The sequence below is a fragment of the Lethenteron reissneri genome, chromosome 5 (assembly GCF_015708825.2).
Source record: "Lethenteron reissneri isolate LAM-NWPU_2019-01 chromosome 5, ASM1570882v1, whole genome shotgun sequence".
In the NCBI taxonomy this organism is placed as follows: Eukaryota; Metazoa; Chordata; class Hyperoartia; order Petromyzontiformes; family Petromyzontidae; genus Lethenteron; species Lethenteron reissneri.
In genome coordinates, this window is record NC_083783.1 from 6,580,039 (window position 1) to 6,604,154 (window position 24,116).

Sequence of the window (24,116 nt, forward strand, 5' to 3'; positions counted from 1 at the left end):
AAAGAACCAAGAAGATGCATTATGTTTTGTCGCAGATTTTAAGTCACGCAGCAAATACCGCATGATTGAACATTGTGTAGTCGATTTTTGCAGCTATGCATTACATTTTGAAACTAAAATGTTTATTTGTAGAACCGGTCACGTAGAACGTAATGCACTGTATACAGTACGCTAGGGTATCATCCATTTCGATTGGAACAATTCACTGGCACGCCCAATCCACAGCAATTCCTGAAATTGTAATTCAATATCACAATTCAATTCAATAATAAATTATTAACATTGTGGTAAATTGTAGCATCACTAGTGGCTGCAGGGGTGACGTGAGCCTATTAAATGCCATGCAGATTCGGAAGCATGCAATTCCATAACTGTATCATGAGCTTTAGTAGAATCAATGCATAATTCCCCAATATTGTGCATATAATCTAAAAATCTTCATAAGAATATGGAGGCATGTGCAAATTTAACTACCAGAGCAACGTTCCAGGTCACATTATACATTTATTGTAGTATCATAAGACGCAATTATTCTCCCCGCCTTTCAGCAAATGCACTCACCGATAAAGTTACGTTTATTCACAAAGCCCCCATATCCCATGTGTATGTATGTTGAACTTCTTTCGCACCGTACGTACCCACCGAGCAAATTGACAAAGGGCTGTACATGTTTCATAGTGACTTGTCTTAACATGTTGTTTTAAGGTGTAGAAAGTCAGAATAGATTTCTGTACCTTCCTTTTGACCTTTAACTGATTTTCCAGTGGGGCCATAAAACACATTGCTACCTTCAATACTGCTGAGACTTAAACTAAAATGTTCTTCACCGAACCAGTTCAATAAGCACTTTCAATATATTTTAAATCTGTTCTTCTTTCCAAAGACACTAACCCAGTTTTCCTTGGCAACTGTTTCCACTATTCTATCTTCAAACCTTCTCATGATTTATCAACATGAATCCTGGCTTGCCACGTAATTTTTGTTGTTGGTTATTTCTCTTGCTTATGGCACCACCAAGACATGTTATTTTTTATGCAAATTATCTATTTAGAAAGCAGCAACTCTTGACATTCCTAAAAATGATCACAAAAACCTCAATCCAATCATCAATAACACCGCTTTAAAATGAAAAATCTATAATAGTTGACGTTTTGGGCAATGGTCCTTCTTCATAGTACAAAAATAATAATTGGTTCTTAAATTAATGAAGTAGTGCTCTCACATCAAAGCCAAATATAACCCAGGTACGAAAAATGAGGTGGTAGGTGGCCAGCACCACACCCGGCCGCCTTTGTCTCCCTAGTGGCGATGTTTACACATCGCACCAGGTACTCATTTGAGGCTCAGTCGACCTAGGGGAGGCCCGGGATCAGTTCAGATATTTGTCACTGATGTCGGCCGTGAGCGGGAATCGAACTCGGGTCGCTGGGTTTCTAGCATAGGGCACTGACCATTACACCACTGCTCTCACATCTCACATTGTGTGTCAGTCAACAAAAACACTTTATGATGGAATCAGATCAAAAGCTGTTCACCTTCATGCTGATTCAGTCCTTTTTCCAATGTCACTCTATTTCATCTCAGTTTTCTCCATTTGCTTGTTCTCATGATAATTCTAAAGCCAGTACGAATCTGAAGTATCTCACAAAATTCTACACACGACTCTACTCGTATTAATGGTCCTCACCATAAGAAAAGAGTTTCCTTACAAAATTGCCATACAAAATATTTTCTTTATACATCATGTACCATACTGCTCAAAACAGCATGTCCTATCATTCCAGTAAACAATTGTGTTATAGTAGAGTACATTGAGTTATGCAAAGAAAATATTATTTGGCAAAATACAGGACAGATACTATATCTTATACTTGGGTTTTTTCGGTAAAGTCACGTAAAAAAAAACCTAAAAAAAAAACCTAAGAATAAGAATCCTTGCAGTCACGAAAGCTTCAAATCCAGATACTATATCTATTTTAAAACAGTATATTAGACGTGACTATATATGAATATGCACGTTTTTTAAAAGTATACTCTTTACATGTTCACAAGTGGACATGAGGGGTATGTACCTTCTTAAGCAGATGTTCCGTGTTAGCATTGGTAACGTCCAACCCTCCAGAGAAGCTGCCAAGACTGCCCATCTGGGAATTAAACTCATTCTCCAAGTGTTCTGCTGCACAAAACATGATATAAAAAATAAACTCAGTGAGCAGTTGTCTCCGAGGCAATTCGTTGCCCACGTCCCTCGAACCATTAAAATGTGATCTCGTCATGATGTAAAAATGTTCTTGCGCATCTTACCCAGGCTGGTATAGATTTCCTTGGTGACGTGCGGTGAAGAGGCGGTGAACATTTTTGCGTGCAAACGCAAGCTCTTGTCCTGAGCCAAAAAGGAGAAAACAGACCGATACGTGCCACTACATTTGCTTATTTATTCCAATCTATGAGTTTGACAAAGGCTAATATGACAACAAAAAGCAAATATTGCTTGACATTCACACACTCTGACAAGCACTATGTTTGTGCAAGTGATACATTACAAAAAATACAACCCTACGAGCCCATTTAGGTGGCAAGGAAATATCAAAATGCAAGCTGGTCAACGATATCTGGATATAAATGTCGCGCATGTATTTTACACGTGTAATTTTTTACTAGAACCCTATATTAGACCTATATATGTTAGTTTTTAAGTAATAATAAAAACCAACATTCACTTGTGTTGTTTCACATCAGCCAGCTTAATACAAATGGGGTGTTTGCATATGAAGTATATTAACTTTCAACCCTGTAAATACACTTATGCATAGAAAGCCTCCCCACACTTTCCCATGTCAGTCATGAGGGCTGTCTGAACCATACTTGGCCACACTGTTCAGTATATAGGTTTGTGAAGGGCGCAGTCAGTTCAGGTATTGCTTGCCAATGATGTTAGCTGTGGCCCAGGAATCAAACTCAGGTCATCAAGTTCATAGCACAGTACTAACCACAATGGCACAGCTGTTTGTACAACATCAAAAACTAAACAACGAATACAAAATCCACAAAAGTAATTCAGAAAACAATTCCGCTGTGAATCTTGCATTTACCTTCACTTCGTGGGCAGCAAAAATAAACGTGCGTTAACCTCGTAGTGACAACAAATTAATTAGGCTCACGCTCAGAGTGGGGTCAGCATCTCCGAGAGCATCCATGAGTCCCTTGCGCAGTGAGCTCCAGCTCTCACTGGCCAGAACGTCCGACGGGGGCAGCGAGTACAGGGCATGAAGTGCGTCCCTGCGCACCTGCACACAGCACCGGCCAAGCATCATGACAGGCTTCACGATAATACATCTTTGCCTGGCCAAGAAGGCCTCCCCTGATTCAATCGGAGCAAACAGGCAAGTCTGGTAACCACTTGGGATGTTTTCAATTTCTGTTTTTCGAATTTTTAGTGTAGAGCACAGACTGGCTTAATAAAAGCAACATGGGCATAAAATACAAAAAAAATATATAAAAAAAGCGAAGTCAAATGGAAAATACACTCTCAAAATTACTTTTGAAAAGCTATGCGACAACATATAAACAAAGGCAGTGAATTTACGGTGTAGTTACATTTTTATGTGAAAGGTATTTTCTAAATATATGCATTGATATTGGATAAATCCAGCACCCCATACACAAATGTAAAGGAATGTTTTTTTGTTACGTTAGGCAATGAAACAGATGCATTACTGTTTCAAATGATGGAAGCACCGTGGCTGATAAAGCACTTTAGTTAAACACAGTCCTAAAAGATAAGACTGACTCCAAGCATAAGACTTTCCCAGGGAATAGACAGCGCACCTCGAGTGGCTGCCTTGAGTCCAAGTTCTCAGCAATCCTGTAGAATTGCTCCTGATTCATGAACATGAATGCTCCCTGTACAAACAAAGTACAGATATTAGAGTGTGGACGTTCACAAAACCTCTGGTAAACACATTACCTGGAATGCTCAATTAACTTTTCACTTTAAAGTTACCATAATTTTCCAACCACCTTCTCTTGTAGTGGTAAAATTGTCTTTGACTACTCCAGCTGCTTAAGCGAGTTTCAGCTGCTGATCAGTGGTGGCTATGCATGCGTGGAATCCAGCACTGTGGGGGCAAGGGTTGGTAGATCGCACAAATTTATTGAAACTCCCTTCCCGTGGGTGTCGAGGTGCCATACCTTGGATCGCCAGTAGAATGCAGTACAGGAAGTGGACTAATAGCAATCTGTTTCCATCTGTACGGAGATATGGTTTCCCCCTTGCGTGTGTTAGGTTTCTTGCACTTGTATAATACTCAATAAATGGCTGAAAAGATCATGAAATAAAAACCGAATTCAGGACCCTCTTTAAAAAAAGTCCTACGACTCGCTGTGTCTTTACTAGATAAACAATAAGTAAAAGGAAGTAAATCATCTACAGGTAGTCCCCGGGCCTGGGCTCTGCTGGCCCATGGGCACCAGTGTAGTTGCACCGACTGGACACTCGATAGCTTTGCCACTGCCAACCTGGTTGAACGATGAGTCGCTGTCAGAGCTGTTATCAAATGAAAAGCTCTCGCTGTTGCTAGAGCGGCGCACTGAGTCACTTTGCCCTGGCCGCCGGGAGTGCTTTTCCTCCTCCATGCCTCCCAGAAGAACGTCCACAGCCGCCAGTATGCGCACCTTTAGGCTCTGCTCCAGCTCTGCATAACTGTCACAGCCATTCATGCAGTCACACACAAGTTCAATTTAGGCTTGTGCCCAAGACCACAATTGTACACGACTTTCCCGTTCGTCAATCCAGTGATGGACGAGGGCTTCCCCACTCCGTGTTTGTCGTGGGGGTTAATTAATCAAACTTTGACACGTTGGTCAGTGCGGGTTCGTAAAGGCAAGCAGAATAGTTGTGGGAGTATCGAAATACAGTACAGCAATTTAATTTAATGCACTGTCCTCTACTGACCAATATGAAGCCTAGCCCTTCAGCCACCTATGAAAAGCTGGAGTTCATGTTGGTCATCCATCCGGGCACTATCCATGTTTAATCTGCTTGGAGTTTTAGATCTGAGATAATTAGGAATATATTGGGTGATTTGGTCAAAGGGCAAATTCTTAAATGAATGCAAATAAGTAAAGTGCTCTTAGAAAGAGTGACGGACCAGTGACATGGCTGTCATGGATAGAGTGTGCTCACGCGTCAGAGTTGGTTACTCGCTGAGCCACCCGCTGCACCAGTGTCTCCTGCTCACTGGACAAGCCGACGCCCGTGCCTACGGAGCTCCTCTCAATCTCGTCATCGATGACCCGGCCAAGAGAGCGCTCCAGCTGAGCTTTGAGCTGCTTCACAAATTCATACCTGCATACAAGCCCAGCAACATCGCAATCCTGACTTAAATCATATGCAGACCGACTATAAATGAGCACACTGGGTGTGGGGTAACTAAGCATGGAACGATATACCCCTCCAATGGTTCTATTGGTAAGATTGAGGATCACAATTATATTCAAATTAAAAAAAAAATTCAGTATTTTTGTAATGCTCTCGTTGTTATTACTTCCAAATTATTCTTGTCTTAATTCGTCTATTCTATTAGCCTAAATATAGCATTGGCTTCATCAACCCATTGGCAGACATTATATATCAACTGCTGGAACGACGCTTTCGAAAGCCATCACTATATCTCAAGGTCTTGCAATCAAAAATTATCAGATTATATGCGCATAATTGCATAAACCGTAAATAAGAATTTATCACATATATGGTTCAATACACCTATCACGAGCATACGAGTAGATATCAACACATTAATCAAATGCTTAGTTACATTTGGCCTAATATTTATCGCCTGAGTGCTCAATAGTTGAAAAATGTGCAGGAAATAAATAAATACAGTACATACATGAAATGTATTGAAAACAAATCAGAGCCCATTTAAGCAAATTGTATTTGTAAGGGAGACATGTGAAGCAATCAGGAGTAAAATGACTCTCATTCCAGAATTTGTTTTTATAAACAAATCACTTTTTATTTCATAAATAAAATTAACAACATTAATCTATAAAAAGGTACACTTATTCTTATGAAAGAATGTGGCAAAACAAGTGAACTGCTTATTGATTGCTAAACCACTTTGTGAAAGCATACATAATCTTTGTTAAGGGGTTATTGCGAATTTCTTCACCGTAAAATCGAGCAATCATTTATCATGGCTGCACTATTTACAGTTTAATTTATTCACGAATTAATATTTAACTCTCACACATAACTGAACAAAATTATCCAGCAAAGTAAAACAATGAATCTGTATGGGACAATTTGATGAACTTTTGCAATGGTTAATCTTTATTTAATATATTTCGTTCTAATAAATATATGGACATAATTTACTTTCTAACGCAGAATTACAGTTTCTGAAATACTGTGTGTCATGCGGTTGTATGTAGGTACTTTTAAGAGGCAAAGCAATCTATTACGCGTTGGCATATATTTGTATTATGCAGAGAGATAATAAACGATATCATACTTTAAGATTACAATTTCTTAATGATTCGAAAACCATGTTAATGGCTGTGGAACAATATGCTCGTATTCATCCTGGAAACCACTTAGGCACTGTGCAAAAATGACCATGAGGGTTAATTACAAAGCTCTATTTGTAGTAATGATTCAACATTATATTTCATAGCTTCGCTTATGAGCATGTTAAACGATTTCAATCCACTCTTAGATGAAGGCCACCCCACACTATGCAGATAGTAGGGATTATTTGACCGTGCCTCATTATATTGGTCAGTGCAGAACAACTGCACGGTACATTCGATTTTCCTCCACGACTCTATGCTGCCTCACCACATAGCCGCTGCAGCCCAATGACGACAACCTGTTTGTACATGGCAGCCATTAATCCACACACTTTAGGCTCGAAGCTGCTTAGTTTCTGAGAATAGAATAGGTTCCATGCACAATCCAGGTGTTTTGGTCGAATATATGAAAATAAAAAGCTGTGTGCTGATGGTTAACATCAGCGATATTGATTGCATGTCTCAAAATCTCCTCCGCACAAGGTCTCTCTGTCTCGGGACCAGGCTCACTTGTGAAAGTTGTCATCGGTCTCCTCCAGGCGGAGCAGGGCATCTGTGGTTCGCATGCCGGTCCGTGCGTCTAGCCCCCAGAGAAGCTCCCTCAGTGAGGAGACCATGTCTTCATCGCTCTCTGCTGCGTGCTCCATGTTGCTAGGGTAGGTATCTGTCGTCACAAACACATACACAGAAGCATTATTTATGACCTGACGAGGAATCATTGAGTTCTATGGTACCTCATTTACACTTGTGCCATGGTTTAATTCCGGCTCAGAACGGTACATGCCAGTGGAAAATCCACCCATATCATTTAGACCCTGCACTGGCTCGACTCAGATTTGCCCGTGTAAAATGGATATTTGAGCTGGGCACATAACTAGAATGATGACCGATGGTCAATAACAGTGGCAGCCAAGAGGTAACACGCCCGAGAGGATACCCCCTGTGGATATGGATCAATTCAATAATCTCAAGTGCATTAAGTAGATCAATTGCTACAGGGCTGTGAGAGATGGTGAGATTGGGAAGCTTTTCATCCAGCAGTCGATTCAATTCTCGCATACAGTTTAAGTTTGACGTTCAAGTTTATTTTGATGTTACATGGATGATCCCGTCTAGCTAGTTTTCCGGTTATTTTACAACAGAAATCTGGGTGCATGAGCACTGCATGAACAAAACCATTAATATTGCAGAGAACGGGTACAGGGTTTCTTAACGAATATTGCACGACGAGGTATTTAACGGTCGTAAACCAACACACACGGGAGTAAAAAAAAATCCAGTGCAAATGTGAGAGCTAGAGGGGCCAGAAAAAGTTAGGTATATATTTTAAGCAGTATATTTTAGTCTAACAGGAAACAAGATATATAGCAATATGTTCAGGAGCTGAAAGACAATGTCAAGGTCTGCTAGCCACGAGACAGCTTCAGTAGAACGTTCGTGTAGTGTTACTGTTCCTCCTCCATTGTGTATATTGAACTTCTTTCGCACCGTACGTAGCCAACCGCGCTAATCGTAGGTGCGGGGGAAGGACAACAAACTAAACGCAGCAAGCAGGGGTGCAGACTACAGTCGTTGACGGGCCAGACTTTGGATTGCATGGCCACAATCGCATGACTGAAGCTTGTCTTTAATTCTCCGTTTATGAAGGCGATGTTCTGATGCGGTTGATAGTTTCCACCAGTGTCTTCGATGAAAGTCAAAGCCGGGAGGTGCAATGACATCTGGGTCTTGAAAGGTTATTACTAGCCTTTTGCCCGTCCAAGGACGGGTGTATTTCAGTAAATCTGAAACTTGCAAGCGAAAAGCAGACCGCGACGTGATATTCATTGCATCCATTCGTGTGCAATTTGTGAGACCGCGGTGACACAGACTTATTTAATTTAAAGGTTATAATCCCTTGTTCATCATGACGTCATTTTTACTTCGATGTCTCAACAGCGTTACGCGTGACGTGAGAGTTCTGCCTTTGTAGTGAGAGTTGTAAGTTGACGCTGAGGAGGGAGGAGGAGGCGCCTCGCCCCATGTGGAGTGACGTAACCTGTTTATGATTATTAATGAGGGGGGCTGGCCGACGTGGAGTGACGTCACGCGCGGGACACACAGACATTCTTGGCTCATTATAGTCGTATTCTTGGAGTCCGCGTTGCCCCCAACTCCTTTCGCCTGCGTTCTTGAAAGATCTGCTTTGAGATTCTATGATGGTTGATAGCAGCAGTCCGATCCCAGGCGGGGGGTCTTGGTTTGAGGTGCATGTTGTCGTTGGCAAGAAAGCAGTGGATTAAGGAAATGTATTGGAACTTCTTTGGTAGCCAACCGGGCTAATCGGGAGATGCGGGGAAAGGACAAAGACGAGACAAAGATCTCCCGTATCGCCCTAACAGACTGTTCGCGAGCACCCACGAAGGCCGGCACGGCACGCGAAAGGGTGGGTGGCCAGCACCCACGCCCGACCGCCTTTGTCTCCCCTAGTGACGATGCTTACTTCACACCGCACCAGGAATTCATTTGAGGCTGAGTCCACCTAGGGGAAGCCCACGACTGGTTCAGATAATCGTCACCGGTGTCGGCCGTGAGCGGGAATCGAACTCGGGGCAGCCGGGTTCGTAGCACGGCAGAGCGCTAACCGCTGCACCACCGCTCCCCATCAAGGAGGTTCACGAACCGAACAAGAACAGCAGTTCTGAAGAAAATTAGTTTTCAAGCTAGAAATTAGTTTTCAAGCTAGAAATTAGTTTTAAAGCTAGAAATTAGTTAGAAATTAGTTTTCAAGCTAGAAATTAGTTTTCAAGCTAGAAATTAGTTAGAAATTAGTTTTCAAGCTAGAAATTAGTTAGAAATTAGTTTTCAAGCTAGAAATTAGTTAGAAATTAGTTTTCAAGCTAGAAATTAGTTTTCAAGCTAGAAATTAGTTTTCAAGCTAGAAATTAGTTTTCAAGCTAAATAATTAGTTTTCAAGATAGATAATTAGTTTTCAAGATAAATAATTAGTTTTCAAGCTAGAAATTAGTTTTCAAGCTAGAAATTAGTTTTCAAGCTAGAAATTAGTTAGAAATTAGTTTTCAAGCTAGAAATTAGAAATTAGTTTTCAAGCTAGAAATTAGTTTTCAAGCTAGAAATTAGTTTTCAAGCTAGAAATTAGTATTCAAGCTAGAAATTAGTGTTCAAGCTAGAAATTAGTGTTCAAGCTAGAAATTAGTGTTCAAGCTAGAAATTAGTTTTCAAGCGAGAAATTAGTTTTCAAGCTAGAAATTAGTTTTCAAGATAAATAATTAGTTTTCAAGCTAGAAATTAGTTTTCAAGCTAGAAATTAGTTTTCAAGCTAGAAATTAGTTTTCAAGCTAGAAATTAGTTTTCAAGCTAGAAATTAGTTTTCAAGCTAGAAATTAGTTTTCAAGCTAGAAATTAGTTTTCAAGCTAGAAATTAGTTAGAAATCAGTTTTCAAGCTAGAAATTAGTTTTCAAGCTAGAAATTAGTTAGAAATTAGTTTTCAAGCTAGAAATTAGTTTTCAAGCTAGAAATTAGTTTTCAAGCTAGAAATTAGTTTTCAAGCTAGAAATTAGTTTTCAAGCTAGAAATTAGTTTTCAAGCTAGAAATTAGTTTTCAAGCTAGAAATTAGTTTTCAAGCTAGAAATTAGTTTTCAAGCTAGAAATTAGTTTTCAATCTAGAAATTAGATTTCAAGCTAGAAATTAGTTTTCAAGCTAGAAATTAGTTTTCAATCTAGAAATTAGATTTCAAGCTAGAAATTAGTTTTCAAGCTAGAAATTAGTTTTCAAGCTAGAAATTAGATTTCAAGCTAGAAATTAGTTTTCAAGCTAGAAATTAGTTTTCAAGCTAGAAATTAGTTTTCAAGCTAGAAATTAGTTTTCAAGCTAGAAATTAGATTTCAAGCTAGAAATTAGTTTTCAAGATAAATAATTAGTTTTCAAGCTAGAAATTAGTTTTCAAGCTAGAAATTAGTTTTCAAGCTAGAAATTAGTTTTCAAGCTTTAGTTTAATTAGTTTTAAACCGCGGCTGATAGTTTAACAGACATAATATGCCACAAACGGGCTCTGTATACGGAGTATGCCACATTAGACGTCAAACCAGTACGTTAATACTCTTGATAACGAGCGCTTGTGTAGCGATAGAAACGTCGTGATATTTTTATTCACTTTCATTTGTATTCTTTTACTATCGACGTGACTTTACCGAAAGAACCATAGCACACAGAGTATGTTTAATATAACTATTCAGATAATTAAAACTAAACAACGCGTTCAGGCGAGAGGCTGGCGTCTCGTTGCCATGCCAACCACTAGGCCATTCGCACCTAGCAACGCCTATGCAGCTTAATCATTTAACGTTGTTATTTTAAGGCAACTATGTTGTTCGCGTATGTATATAAAACCCACGACGTTTTATTTTCTGCTTAATTAAATCGCGAATTGGTGTTGCGTGACCAAGGTTATTTAACACAGGCGGTAAGAGGCAAATGCGTTTGTAACCAAGGTTCGCCGCTTGCGTTTATTAACCATTATTACAACATTCTATCGCTTAACCACCTTAGTTGTTTGCCTAGTTTGAGAGCTGTACGACGCGGAGCTTACAACGCGGTAGTTGTTATGTTTGTAAACGCGAGCATTCTACGTACTGTACACTTGTGAAAATGGTGAGCGACTCCACGCGAATCGAAGTAGAATCGAAACGTAATAAGGAATCGATGGTCAGGTCACGTTTATACGATCTTATTTGTCACGTCTAGTTGGTTTAAAATAGGCTGCGGAAAATGTGTGCTTAATTATTTGAGTATAATTAGCAATACGCGTAAGCAATAGATTAGTTGACGCGCGATAAGCCAATTTATAGCTCAAGCAGGAATCGATTCCAGTAATGTTGTTCATTGGAATCGATACAATTATTTTTCGTCTCCATTGGTGGCTTAACAACTTAAAACTCAATCTTGATTTGAAGCTTAAAACTCGTCCCTCAAATCGCGAGCTAAACTCACAACGATCGCTGCGTGAATGAGTGCGAATGCCGCGGTCAATGCACCCTTTCGTTTTAAAAAAAAATATTTCAAATTTTTTTAAAGATATCGCTGCTGAATTATATATTAACACAAGCGCCTTTATCTTACACGGGCTACGAGTGTGTTACATACAGGGAGTGTTTGCTAAAAGTGATGTGGCGGATAGGCGATGGGGTTGTGGGGAGGGAGCTTAGCAAGTACCAGTAAACACATTGTCCTGCTGCGGAGGGAGCTGGTAGGAACGTTGGGTTGCTCGGTCAATGGCCTGCAGGGTCAACGTTGAGTTTTATAAGGGCACCACGGGGTGACCAGCCCCTCCCCACCCAGCCCCTCCCCACCCAGCCCCTCCCCACTCAGCCCCTCCCCACCCTCCCCACCCAGCCTCTCCCCACCCTCCCCACCCAGCCCCTCCCCACCCTCCCCACTCAGCCCCTCCCCACCCAGCCCCTCCCCACCCAGCCCCTCCCCACCCAGCCCCTCCCCACCCTCCCCACTCAGCCCCTCCCCACCCTCCCCACCCAGCCCCTCCCCACCCTCCCCACCCAGCCCCTCCCCTTTCCTCCCCACCCAGCCCCTCCCCACCCACCCTCCCCACCCAGCCCCTCCCCACCCTCCCCACTCAGTCCCTCCCCACTCAGTCCCTCCCCACCCTCCCCACCCAGCCCCCTCCCCACCCAGCCCCTCCCCTTTCCTCCCCACCCAGCCCCTCCCCACCCTCCCCACCCAGCCCCTCCCCTTTCCTCCCCACCCAGCCCCTCCCCACCCTCCCCACTCAGCCCCTCCCCACTCAGCCCCTCCCCACCCTCCCCACCCTCCCCACCCAGCCCCTCCCCACCCTCCCCAGCCCCTCCCCTTTCCTCCCCACCCAACCCCTCCCCACCCTCCCCACTCAGCCCCTCCCCACCCTCCCCACCCAGCCTCTCCCCACCCTCCCCACCCAGCCCCTCCCCACCCTCCCCACTCAGCCCCTCCCCACCCTCCCACCCAGCCCCTCCCCACCCAGCCCCTCCCCACCCAGCCCCTCCCCACCCTCCCCACTCAGCCCCTCCCCACCCTCCCCACCCAGCCCCTCCCCACCCAGCCCCTCCCCTTTCCTCCCCACCCAGCCCCTCCCCACCCACCCTCCCCACCCAGCCCCTCCCCACCCTCCCCACTCAGCCCCTCCCCACCCTCCCCACCGAGCCCCTCCCCACTCAGCCCCTCCCCACCCTCCCCACCCAGCCCCTCCCCTTTCCTCCCCACCCAGCCCCTCCCCACCCTCCCCACCCAGCCCCTCCCCTTTCCTCCCCACCCAGCCCCTCCCCACCCTCCCCACTCAGCCCCTCCCCACTCAGCCCCTCCCCACCCTCCCCACCCTCCCCACCCAGCCCCTCCCCACCCTCCCCAGCCCCTCCCCTTTCCTCCCCACCCAACCCCTCCCCACCCTCCCCACCCAGCCCCTCCCCACCCTCCCCACCCAGCCCCTCCCCTTTCCTCCCCACCCAGCCCCTATTTATAGCACGTTTGGCAACGTACGGTGCGAAAGAAGTTCTACATACACGTTACATATACACATTGCACGTCGGAGAATACACACAAATTCTTTGGGTTTCATCAACAAACCCGGACAAGGACGACTATTGAAGAACAAGCAACATTTCGACACTTGTTTCGTTGGAGATTAAACCCCAGCGTCATCAGGTGTTTAACAACATAATTAAAACAAAAATGTCAAGCTGCGTTGCTTGCTCATCAACATTCCTCCGGTTTTGAGGATAAATCAGTGGGCGTGACGTTGTGATTGGCTCTGTCTGGTGATGGTTTATTGTGAAAAATGTAAACATTGACATACCTACGTGAAGATCGAAACTAATTATAAATCATATCACGAATCATTCGTCAATAACACTGCCTTAAAAGTAAGAAAATGGCTAGGCGACGTTTCGAGCAACGGCCCATGATAAACAGTTTGGATGATGTCATTAACATGTGTATGCTCTCTAATCCACGTGGTTCTATGGGTTTTTATAGAGTAGCTGTATAATGTACAGAACTGCAGTCTCAGCTTAAACGTTCTGACTCGGCCCTACTGGACATCTTTGATAAAGAGCCTAAAAGCTCATCGGATTCCTCCCAGTGTAAATAATCTGATTCTAAAAGTCATTTTTGTGGGGAGGTAGTGAGAATAAGGGGAGAATAGCGCCATGTGTGAGCGTGTGGGGGTATAGCTCAGTGGTAGAGCATTTGACTGCAGATCAAGAGGTCCCCGGTTCAAATCCGGGTGCCCCCTCTACAATGTTTTTTATATTACAATTTTTTTTTCAATGCAGTAAATAAAGTTTTAAAACAGGACGTGTGTTAAGCTATTTTTTAAAATATAAATTGGGGTTCGTTAGACGTGTAAGTTTCTAAAACTTGAAACATGTTGGTCAAATTAGTCTCCCTCTTCACTGGACTTAAGTTTTTTGTTTATCATAATTAACGCGACGCATATGTACCCAGAAAAGCTTCACCGAGTCTCAAAAGACTTTGCTTGACGATGATGGATCCTGCAAAGTTTTCGAGAGTAAAGGGACACATTTTGAGGACTCTGCAGTGTAACTTCACCGCCACACGAGCACAGCTTTGGAATGCCTCTTACTTTCTGGAACTTCTCATGAATACGATCCAATTGCAGGATTTTGATGGAAACAATGTCTATTGGAAATGGTCACGTTATAAGCGTGGTTGTATTATTATAAAACGACTGGCAAAATGTCGCACTCAATGATGTGAATGATGTGGCTTTGCTCTCCAACGCACAGCCGGTGTGCTGAACGAGTAACGAATTGGCCACGTTCTGTTTACGTGACAAATCTTACTAAATTGGCTGTGTCGGGTGGTGGCGGGTTTAACGACACATTTATACATTTACACAACCTAACTCCCCCAAAAAACCTGTATTATGGATTATAAAATTGTACATATAATATATTGCAATTCAGACATTCGCCAATAGGGTGCACGATACATACAATATAACTTTGTGGGCAGCAGAGGGCAGTGCAGGAAAAAAATATATTGCTGTGTATGCTGTCGTGGCTTTTATTGCCCAAAATGCTGCTTGCCCCACCTTCACCAAGCTGCATTGACCAGCGTGGTGAAGTATGGCCAAATAAGGTCAATAACCCTCCTCCACGACCCACAACTGCCTCGGTTGGCCTTCATCCAGCAGTGGATTGACAAAGTGGCTGTACATACACACATATCGGTGTTTATATTATTTTGTATGCATATCCTATTCATAGTCCAGTACAATGTCTGTACACTATTGTTAGGCTCAGAAGTAGGGCATGCACATGTAGAATTCATTAATAGCAGCAGCATTATTTACGTAGATTTGTAACTAAAGTGGTTTAAATACAAATACTTTACAATGTTACCTCCAACGATCGTTGGCCTAATCTCTTCTATACAGCTCCAAGCCAACGATGACAATTCTTCATTCCTATGGCGGGGCCAAGGATATCCAGGCAGTACGGTACATGGAACAATCATAACAAAATAGATATCAGGATCCGAAAATTAAAGGTGTATCTATCTTACTGTAGTATCATGTTTGCTGAACACATGCCCAGCGCGCAAAACGGCCAATAACAATCAGCACTAAATGTAAAAAAGTATTTAGTTTATCGGTTAACAAAAATAGTTTTCCATATATAAAATTGCATACAATTGTGTACACAATTTATATAATAATATTATATGATCTACAATAATTATTTGATCTACAACGTATACAATTGTACGCAATAATATTTCTGATTAAATATTACAAATCAATTTATATTTTATTTTTAATTATCTAGTTATATATTATTGCAATTATATACGTTGCAGATCAGCGTTTTAATCCGTCATATATATACACACTAGAGGGTTTTTATCCTGCACTAAAACAATGTTTTTGCTCAGTGCTATTGTAATCGATTAATGATCATCGGCAATTCGAGTGAATCAGCTGACGCGGTCACGTGGTGGGGGGGGCGGTGACTCTGGACCCACACTGCACCGCGCGCCAACACAAAAAAGATGGCCGCGCCCGTGTCGAGCTGACTCCGTTGCAAGGCGAACTCCGCTTCAAACGCGCAGCAACTCTTAAATATATTTTCTTTCTTTAATACATTTCATTTTAAAAGTATCTTGCCTGGCCCGCCTACACGTCGGTACGTTTAAAAAAAAATATTTATGCATACCGGAATATGAGGTGGTATTAAGGACGCACATTGTGGCGTAAGAAACATCAATAACTGGGGCAGAGGAGGAGGACGGTCTTTAAACGAAGATCAAAGCAGCCTCCTTTTGTCCACCTGTCGGTAGGAAAGTCGTCGTTCTACCCTCCCACTCCGCCTGAATTCCATAGCTGTCAACCCCGTGTCCAGTGCCTAGCTTATTACAGACCAATTCAGACCGTATCGCTCACCCAGTGCCCTTTTAAATCGCAACGTTCATCCTACAAAACGGTACGCCGTATGGACCTGAAAACGCAATTTTTCCCTGTGCAAGAATACGGGGTAAACCGTACGGGTTGACAGCTATGGGGCCGTCCATATATGACGTCACTCACCTAGGGTGGGGGGGGTCAGACATTTGTGACGATGTGTGACTAGGGGGGGGGTTGAGAAATGTGACGTCACCTCAAAATTCGCAACTTTAAATAAATATAAACACGTTCTGCTGAATTAAATACTTTTTAATAAATGTTTTCTCCTACAACAACAGAGTGCAGCGGCACATTAAATACGGGGTAAACCGTACGGTTTGACAGGTACGGAATTCGGACTCGCAAACTTTGAACTGGGGTCAGAGTGCTCAGCTGGCACAGCTGAGAACCCGAGTTCGATTCCTGAGCCTGTGATTAAACCGGTTTCTGAAGTGGAGTGAGTTGACCATCCATACCTGTCAACCCATGCGGTTTGCCCGTATTCTTGTACAGCGAAATTGAGATTTCAGATCCATCTGGCATACAGCCGTTTTGTTACGGACATTGTGTTGTCTTTGTGTTTCTCTCTTGTGATGGGATTGTAGGATGAATGATGAGATTTGTTAAGGTGACCAATAAGGTCTGAAGGTCTGTAATAAGGTACGGCACTGATAAGGGGTTGACAGGTATGATGGTCTCAGCCCGGACACCGATGACCAACGTAGAGGCCCATAGCTTTATATTCTTGGTTCTTTCGGTAAAGTCACGTCCCTTCTACTTGATTTTACCGAAAGAACCAATATGAATCCCTGCAGTCACGAAAGCTTTTAATCAAAATTTAGCCCGTAGCTTTGTTTACATAGAGACCCATTGACTTGCATACAGAACAAACTAAATACATGAACACCCATATTCTCCAGTGTTCATGTTGACCCTATTTTAAGACATTTGCCGCATTCCTTCCGTGATAATGATCATCAGGTGTTAAGATGTTCAAGCACAAAATAGATACATTTTGCCGGGAATCAAGTCTGCATTAACCAGATATATTTGTGGTAAATATGCAAACAGACATGCTCTCATAATAATGTATGCATTGTCTTTGAAACTGATTGGCCTACACCAGAGACAGCTTTCAAACCGATAGAACGTAAGTCGGTATGCCTTAACACACATTTGTTAAACATGCGACTACGTAACGCATTGCAAAAACGCCAAAATGTTGTACCTGTATATAATATCGGATTTAGTGAACTCTTTTGCCGCACAGCTTATCGTAAAAGTGCGGTACATTTAATAAACTAAACTCAACACTTATTCACAGACACCATTAACGCAGAGGAAGGTCGATCTGAATTAAATAAGTTATTACGCAAAGTGGCTTCAAATATGGGATGTTGGCTACCAACAACAAGGCAACTCCTATGACTAATTGGGAATGGGACGCAAGCGTAGGATTGATCACCCTGTCGCTGGCCGCCTTTGGGGAGGGTGTATAGTATGAAAGGCCGAAACACCCTAGGACCCAAAGGTTCACTACTGACGATGCGCTCCCCAAATTTCACCAGGCTCACTGTTCATGAACTCTTGGAAGTGCTTGCACAAAGGATAATAACATCTCATCCTGTGTTCTTTGGAATTCTTTACGGAAAGTGACGGTAAAAATAAATATACTGTATGCAGCACACTTCAACATCCGTACGTGACGTCACTGCAAAAGAGCCCCCCCCCCCTCATTAATAATCATGAGCGGGTGGATTTTTACACTAACGTAGAGGAAGGTCGAGTGGAAATGAATATTTTTACGCAAATTCGCTTTACATTTGACGTTTCTTTATTGAAAAAGTTAATCAAATTACTGTACTACTAGAATTACTAATATAATGAGCCAAGGATGTGTGTGTGTCCCGCGCGTGACGTCACTCCACATGAGGCCCACCCACTGCGTGACGTCACTCCACATGAGGCCCACCCCCCTTATTAATATTCATGAGTGGGTCGATTTTTACACTAACGCAGAGGAATGTTGAGCCAAATTAGATCATTTATTACGCAAAGTCGCTTCAAATATGACGTTTCTTTACAGAAAGTGACGGTAATTGTTTGTATCTAAGCAGCACAGTGCTACATCTGTGCGTGGCGTCACTGCAAAAGAGCCCCCCCCCCCCTTCATTAATATTCATGCCCGCGTGTAAATTTACACTAAGAAGGTCGCGCACTCCACATGCTGCACCCCGCCCCCCAATAATAATCATGAGCGGCTGACGTCACTCCACATGCCGCACCCCTCCCCAATAACCATTAGCGGGTGACGTCACGCCACATGGGGCACCCCCCCCCCCCCCCTCATTAATAATCATGAGCTGAACAATTTTTCTATTGAATTTCAGATTTACTGCAATATACACCCATCCTTGGACGGGCAAAAAATCTAGTTGACATGAATAACCGAAGAAAGCGCTCGTTGCCTGTCAAGGTGGACGTGGAGAAAAGAAAAGTTCTCTGCTGGAGTTTGCAGGATGAGTTTGCTCCTACAGCTCGGACAGAACAAGGAGATGCTGCCCAGTTGCATACCGAAGACTCGGATGCCATTGCACAAACCTCGGACTCGGCGACGTACAGCAGCGACGTTCCCGGTCGCAGCTCAGACACGCCCGGTGGATGCTCAGATGTTGCTGCATCGGCTTCTCCGGCTGCCCCGGCCACTCGACCTTCACCTCTGCGTCTCGCGGTGTATCCCCAGCCAACAGAGCAGCAAGCGTGGAGTGCCGTTCTGCTGTCGTTTGAGCTCACGTACTCATTTTCTGACTTTGCTGCCCAGACAACTGACCTGCCAGTGATGGTGACCCACGACCCATGCGCTCCCTCACAATTGCTGTGCGAGTGCGACTCGCCGTTGGTGACCTCTGTCGATCGCCCTGAGACGAGCGTGCGTGCCAGCGCAACGATTGACCTGGACATTCTGTTTGGTCTTGCCTGGCTGCAGCGAAACAAAGTCGTCACCCTTTATCGAAAACCAACACAGCCGTATCCTTGCACCGTCACGGTAAAGTATTGACATATATCTTAAATCTTTGTGCATGTATAAAATCAGGTGATAGTCCATAACTCTGTTACAGTTTACACACGTGTAATGAAGAAACCTCAACACTCGTCAACAAGACTTCCCTAAAGGGCTAATTTGCGACGTTTCGGGCGATGGCACTTCTTGATAGCACGTGCTGAAAACTTTACATGATTACATATTTTCCTTTAAGGCAGCGTTGTAGACGAGTTTGTTGAATTGTTTTGTTCGTTTCCCCATGTGGCATGTGGAGTGCCATGACCTTGTGCGTTCGTGTAAATTTGCACACGGGCATGAATATTAATGAAGGGGGGGAGGGCCTCTTGCAGTGACGTCACGTACGGATGTAGCAGTGCTGCGCATATTTATTTTTTACCGTCACTTTCTGTAAAGAAACGTCATATTTGAAGCGACTGAATAATAAATTAGTTAATTTCGCTCGACCTTAGCGTTGTAAAAATCCACCCACTCATGAATATTAATGAGGGGGGGGTTGGCCTAATGTGGAGTGACGTCACGTGGGGGGTGGGCCTGATGTGGAGTGACGTCTCGCGGGGGGGGGGGGCATTGTGGAGTGACGTCACGCGCGGGACATTCTTGGCTTATAGTAGTAATGTGTCTTTTTTCAACAGGTCTTTGTCCATATGTTGACAGCAGGACTGTCCCACATAGAGATTCTCAGTGAGGGTTACTGGAAAATAAAAAAGGTCAACCAGCTGCTGCAAAAGCTTTTGGCACTTTCTCATAACTTCCCAATTCCTGGTACGTGCAAGCACAGAAAATACATTATCGTCTTAAACATGCTGCATCATCGCTTTGCAATGTTGTGCCATAGTACAAATTAATAGTTAAATTATGTAGTCTACAAAGAGCAAAATTCATAAATGAAAGCAAAGTATGCTTTTGCATGTTGAATATATCCAGTAGAGCACCACATTTTACTCATGCATCTAAAAATGTCACACTACATAGGCTGCTACGTTTTTGTTCTAAAACCTTTCTCAATTAAACAAACATTAACTGGTTTATATTACATCTTCATTAATGTTTGTTGGTATTTGATTAGCATTTTTTGCCTCTTAACCTGTGCTCAAAATATAAGTATATACAAAGGTTTTGCCTTTTGACAGAGGAGCAGCAAGAAGAGGCTGTGACAGATGAAGCTTTGGACCTCCAGAAACAGAATGTGGAAGCGCTGTACGACTATGTGTGGGAGGCCCACAGTTCCTTTCGCACTGCCACTGCTGACACTGCCAGTGGCACCGACAAGCATGTGGGGGGTTGCCAGGATGCACAAACAGACGTGCACGCTAACTCACGTTCACTCGTCGACGCCGACTCTGCACCTGAGACCTTGTCTCAGCTGAATGAGCAGATGAGTTCCCAAAGTTCGGAGGGAACCTTCTTGGTAGAGGCAGCAGCACAGAGCGATAGCGGGAGCTCAAGCGCCTGCGACATCCAGCACCCACTGCTCGTGCCACAGCTCCGCCCTTATCAGTGTCAGGCCGTGCAGTGGATGCTGAAAAGGGAGCACGTTGGTCACGATGCTTGCTCCACAGGTCAGTTGTGTTGTACTGGTAGGAACCTCCTGGTTACACCAGCCCACGGGATAATTTTGTCCGTCCTTTCGTCGCTTCCAAAAATGAGTAGGGGTGGGGCTGGGTGGAGAGGGGAGGGTGTGGAGGGGCTGGGTGGGGAGGGGCTGGGTGGGGAGCGGAGGGTGGAGTGGGGTTTGATGGGGAGGCTGGGGCTGGGTGGGGGGTGGGAGGGGTGGGGCTGGGTGGGGAGGGGCTGGTCACCCCGTGATGCCCTTATAAAACTCAACGATTAACCTACTCACGCCGACTTGTGCCCGCCCCCACAGTCGGGCATATTTGCGGAATACACCACGCCGCCGTTGACCCTGGCCATTGACCGAGCAACCCAACGTTCCTACCAGCTCCTTCTGCAGGAATCTGTTTTTCCACTCACAAATATGTAGTAGTGTGGCGCCACAGTGATTCACGCATGAGGTACCATGGCGGTGAGATGTTAACTACCTCGCCTTGTATACAGGGGGATGGGGGTTTCATCCTGACCCTGACGCGTGTATATTTGGAGTTTGCATGTTCTCCCTGTGATCACGTGGGTTTTTCTACGGGTCCTTTGGTTTTTCCTTCCGCATTTAAAAACATCCATTTCGAGTATTTAACTGCTACAAATTTCCGCATGATAAGCCACTTCGTTGAACTATCATTTGTGGCCAGATCGATTCTGAAAAAAAGCAACATAGCTCAGTGGATCTTAGATGGTAAAATAAATGATGAAATAATTGTGCTATGAGCCCAACAACCTGAGTTACATTTCCATCCATGACGAAAGTAATCGGTCAGTGATATCTGGACATGGGCCCGCTCCACTTCCTCCAACCCGCATTAATCAGCATGGTTAGGTGTCAAAATAAGCCCCATGACTCACACAATGTGGAGAATTCATCCAGGAGTGCGTTGACAAGAGCTGTGCGTTTAATGAGTTTGAGTGACCCCTGCTGCCGCTAGTGGCTGCTCCATTCACAAATACAGTGTCCTAAGGGTAGACTTGTGCTTTTGATGAAGGCAGACCTGCACTGTTGAGATTTCTTGATGTTTGTTGCCTTTTCGAAAACTCGTCATATATTTAATGTTTCTGTTATGGTTTCAATCAGGAGGTGAAAAGAAGTTGCATCCACTGTGGAAGGAATTCTCGACCATTGATGGTCAAACATTGTACTGCAATTATTATACTGGCAGGTGAGGTCGCTACAATTACCAATAAACATGAATGTCTGAAGTATAATTGACGTTTCATTGCTTCATCAGAATACTGGTGGACATTTGGTTAATTTTGTTACCTTCACAGTTGTTGGTAAGCTGTTTCAAACTGTAACAAGTTAAAATTTTTGCAAGTTAAATGCCTTAGAGTGGATACTTTTCTCTTGGTTAAATTATTTTAAGGTGAACAAATTTTTATCCAAACATAGCTTCAGTAAGTCCTGCACACAAACGGGTCTCTTGACTGGCTTTGTTTTTGCTGGAAAGCTTCCCTCCAGGTACTATAAGTCTTCCATCTTAAGTACATATCGCCTAACCATACTAGATTAGAAAAAAGTTGTACTCACTGGCTGGCACGTGGTGGTGACGTCACAACGCACATCCGCATGATGATATCCACATCCCACAGCTACGAGCGGGGTTTGTGCGTTGCCCTGACGTCATGCCTCACCCCCACCCACCCTCCACCCGGCTGTGTATCCCATGCCAATGTGCAGGCAGTGCTAGTTATATAGAAATACATTTTCAAACGGCTTTTAGCATGTCAAAGTTAAATAATTGCACTCATAACAAGGTCATCTGAAAGTTAATTCGCTTCCCTATCTAACCCTCTTGGGTAATGTGTTGCTGTGGTTACGCATGTTTATAATGGGAGCTTTGTACTGTGCATATAGCCACTCTAGTGTTGTGATAATGATGTCCTTATGTTACCTGTGATCACAGTATGCGTTCAGTGACTGGAAATCCATTTTGGACGTAGACCAAACCTGGCAGCAGTGTGACGTGTAGTTAAATCGTCACCAGAAATCCAACGTAGAGCATTGGCATGCCACACACACTGACTTATCCTTTGTTGCTTGCAGCATCATCAAGGATCGTCCAGAGGCAGCTCCCGAATGTCCAGGAGGCATCTTGGCCGATGAGATGGGTCTGGGCAAAACCATAGAGGTTCTGGCTCTTATTCTGGCCCATCCAAGACCTAACATGGCAACAACAAGCGAGCTCCTCCCCAGTGTAAGCGATGTGCCAAACGGTTGATTATATCTTCATTGCAGATCACTCACATGGCAGACTTTCATTCATTTGTATTCAGTTATTCACGTATCATCTTCTTTGCTGAGGGTTTCCTATTGTAAGGGCATCTGAACCTACTAATCTTGGTGGACAGCAGACACACTTAAAGTGTATCGATTTACACAGGTTACTTCTTAACTGTGCTAAATTAGCATGAACACTTAGTTTATTTTTACTGATGTAGTCTTGTAAACACATTCGAAATCTTTCTGTAAATGATAATAAACTCAGAAATAAATTTGAGTGCAGGGTGGAAATAAATTAGTTATAATACGCTCAAAAGAAAATTTTTTTACTGAAACACTTCAATATAGTTTGACTCTTGCGTTATTGATCTGGAATAAAGTTCTGTGAATTTTACACATATCCCATTGCTGAAGGAATACCTGAAAATTACTCAGTCGGGATTGCAAACAGCAATATTGCTCCCTACTTTGAAAACTTGGAAGGGCCCTCCAAGCATAATAATAATGGATGCAGTGTGGCGATTTAACGTGACATGCAGGGCATGATGGGAATACTAATCCTATGGTCCCAATTCACACCCGCTGTCTAGAAATAACCTTTGGCATTCAGTTTTATTTAAAGTACATTTTTTTTTATGGGGAACAGTGTAAAATCATGTGTAATCATTGTATTGGCTTATGGTTGTGCTTTCCTGTGCTTTGTTTTTTGCTTGTATATGATGGCATTTCATCATTACAGGGTGTTAAAGTTAACTACTACATTCCGCCTCCTGAGACGGAAAAGGTGAAAGAGAAAATTAAGCCGAGTGCCGGATCTCCTAACAAGCCAGCTGTCAGTGCTGCAGGTAATGTGCTTCATCTATAAGAAAAGAGTGTTCAAAATTCACCATATGCCCTGCATGCAGGCTGCCTGGTTATACTGGTAGGAACCTCCTGGTTACACGAGCCCATAGGGGATTATTGCGTCCGTCCGTCGTGCATCCAAAAATGGGAGGGGTGGGGCTGGGTGGAGAGGGGAGGGTGGGGAGGGGCTGAGTGGGGAGGGGAGGGTGGGGAGGGGCTGGGTGGGGAGGGTGGAGGGTGGGGCTGGGTGGGAAGGGGCTGGTCACCCCGTGGTGCCCTTATAAAACTCAACGTTTAACCTACTCACGCCGGCTTGTGCCCGCCCTCACAGTTGGCCATATTTGCGGAATACA

General features: G+C 43.7%; 2 protein-coding genes and 1 non-coding gene across 3 annotated transcripts in view; 2 read left to right on the forward strand and 1 right to left on the reverse strand.

Annotated features, from left to right (window-relative positions):
- TBC1D32 (TBC1 domain family member 32) overlaps positions 1 to 11,245 on the reverse strand; it is a 54,792-nt gene extending 43,547 nt beyond the window's left edge. The window contains exons 1-8 of the mRNA XM_061567328.1: positions 11,209 to 11,245; positions 7,084 to 7,237; positions 5,186 to 5,347; positions 4,519 to 4,702; positions 3,829 to 3,903; positions 3,162 to 3,287; positions 2,305 to 2,383; positions 2,073 to 2,176 (exon numbers count right to left, since the gene is read on the reverse strand). Coding sequence (XP_061423312.1) covers positions 2,073 to 2,176; positions 2,305 to 2,383; positions 3,162 to 3,287; positions 3,829 to 3,903; positions 4,519 to 4,702; positions 5,186 to 5,347; positions 7,084 to 7,220 — 867 coding nt within the window. The 5' untranslated portion in view covers positions 7,221 to 7,237; positions 11,209 to 11,245. The remainder of the gene's footprint in view (positions 1 to 2,072; positions 2,177 to 2,304; positions 2,384 to 3,161; positions 3,288 to 3,828; positions 3,904 to 4,518; positions 4,703 to 5,185; positions 5,348 to 7,083; positions 7,238 to 11,208) is intronic.
- Positions 11,246 to 13,783: 2,538 nt separating this feature from the next.
- Positions 13,784 to 13,855, forward strand: TRNAC-GCA (transfer RNA cysteine (anticodon GCA)). Its single transcript has one exon. It is a non-coding gene; the product is annotated as a tRNA-Cys (tRNA).
- Positions 13,856 to 15,634: 1,779 nt separating this feature from the next.
- Positions 15,635 to 24,116, forward strand: part of LOC133351802 (E3 ubiquitin-protein ligase SHPRH-like) — a 94,310-nt gene continuing 85,828 nt past the window's right edge. The window contains 7 exon segments of the mRNA XM_061567339.1: positions 15,635 to 15,770; positions 18,418 to 19,073; positions 19,724 to 19,853; positions 20,222 to 20,650; positions 21,775 to 21,859; positions 22,744 to 22,894; positions 23,660 to 23,765. Coding sequence (XP_061423323.1) covers positions 18,468 to 19,073; positions 19,724 to 19,853; positions 20,222 to 20,650; positions 21,775 to 21,859; positions 22,744 to 22,894; positions 23,660 to 23,765 — 1,507 coding nt within the window. The 5' untranslated portion in view covers positions 15,635 to 15,770; positions 18,418 to 18,467.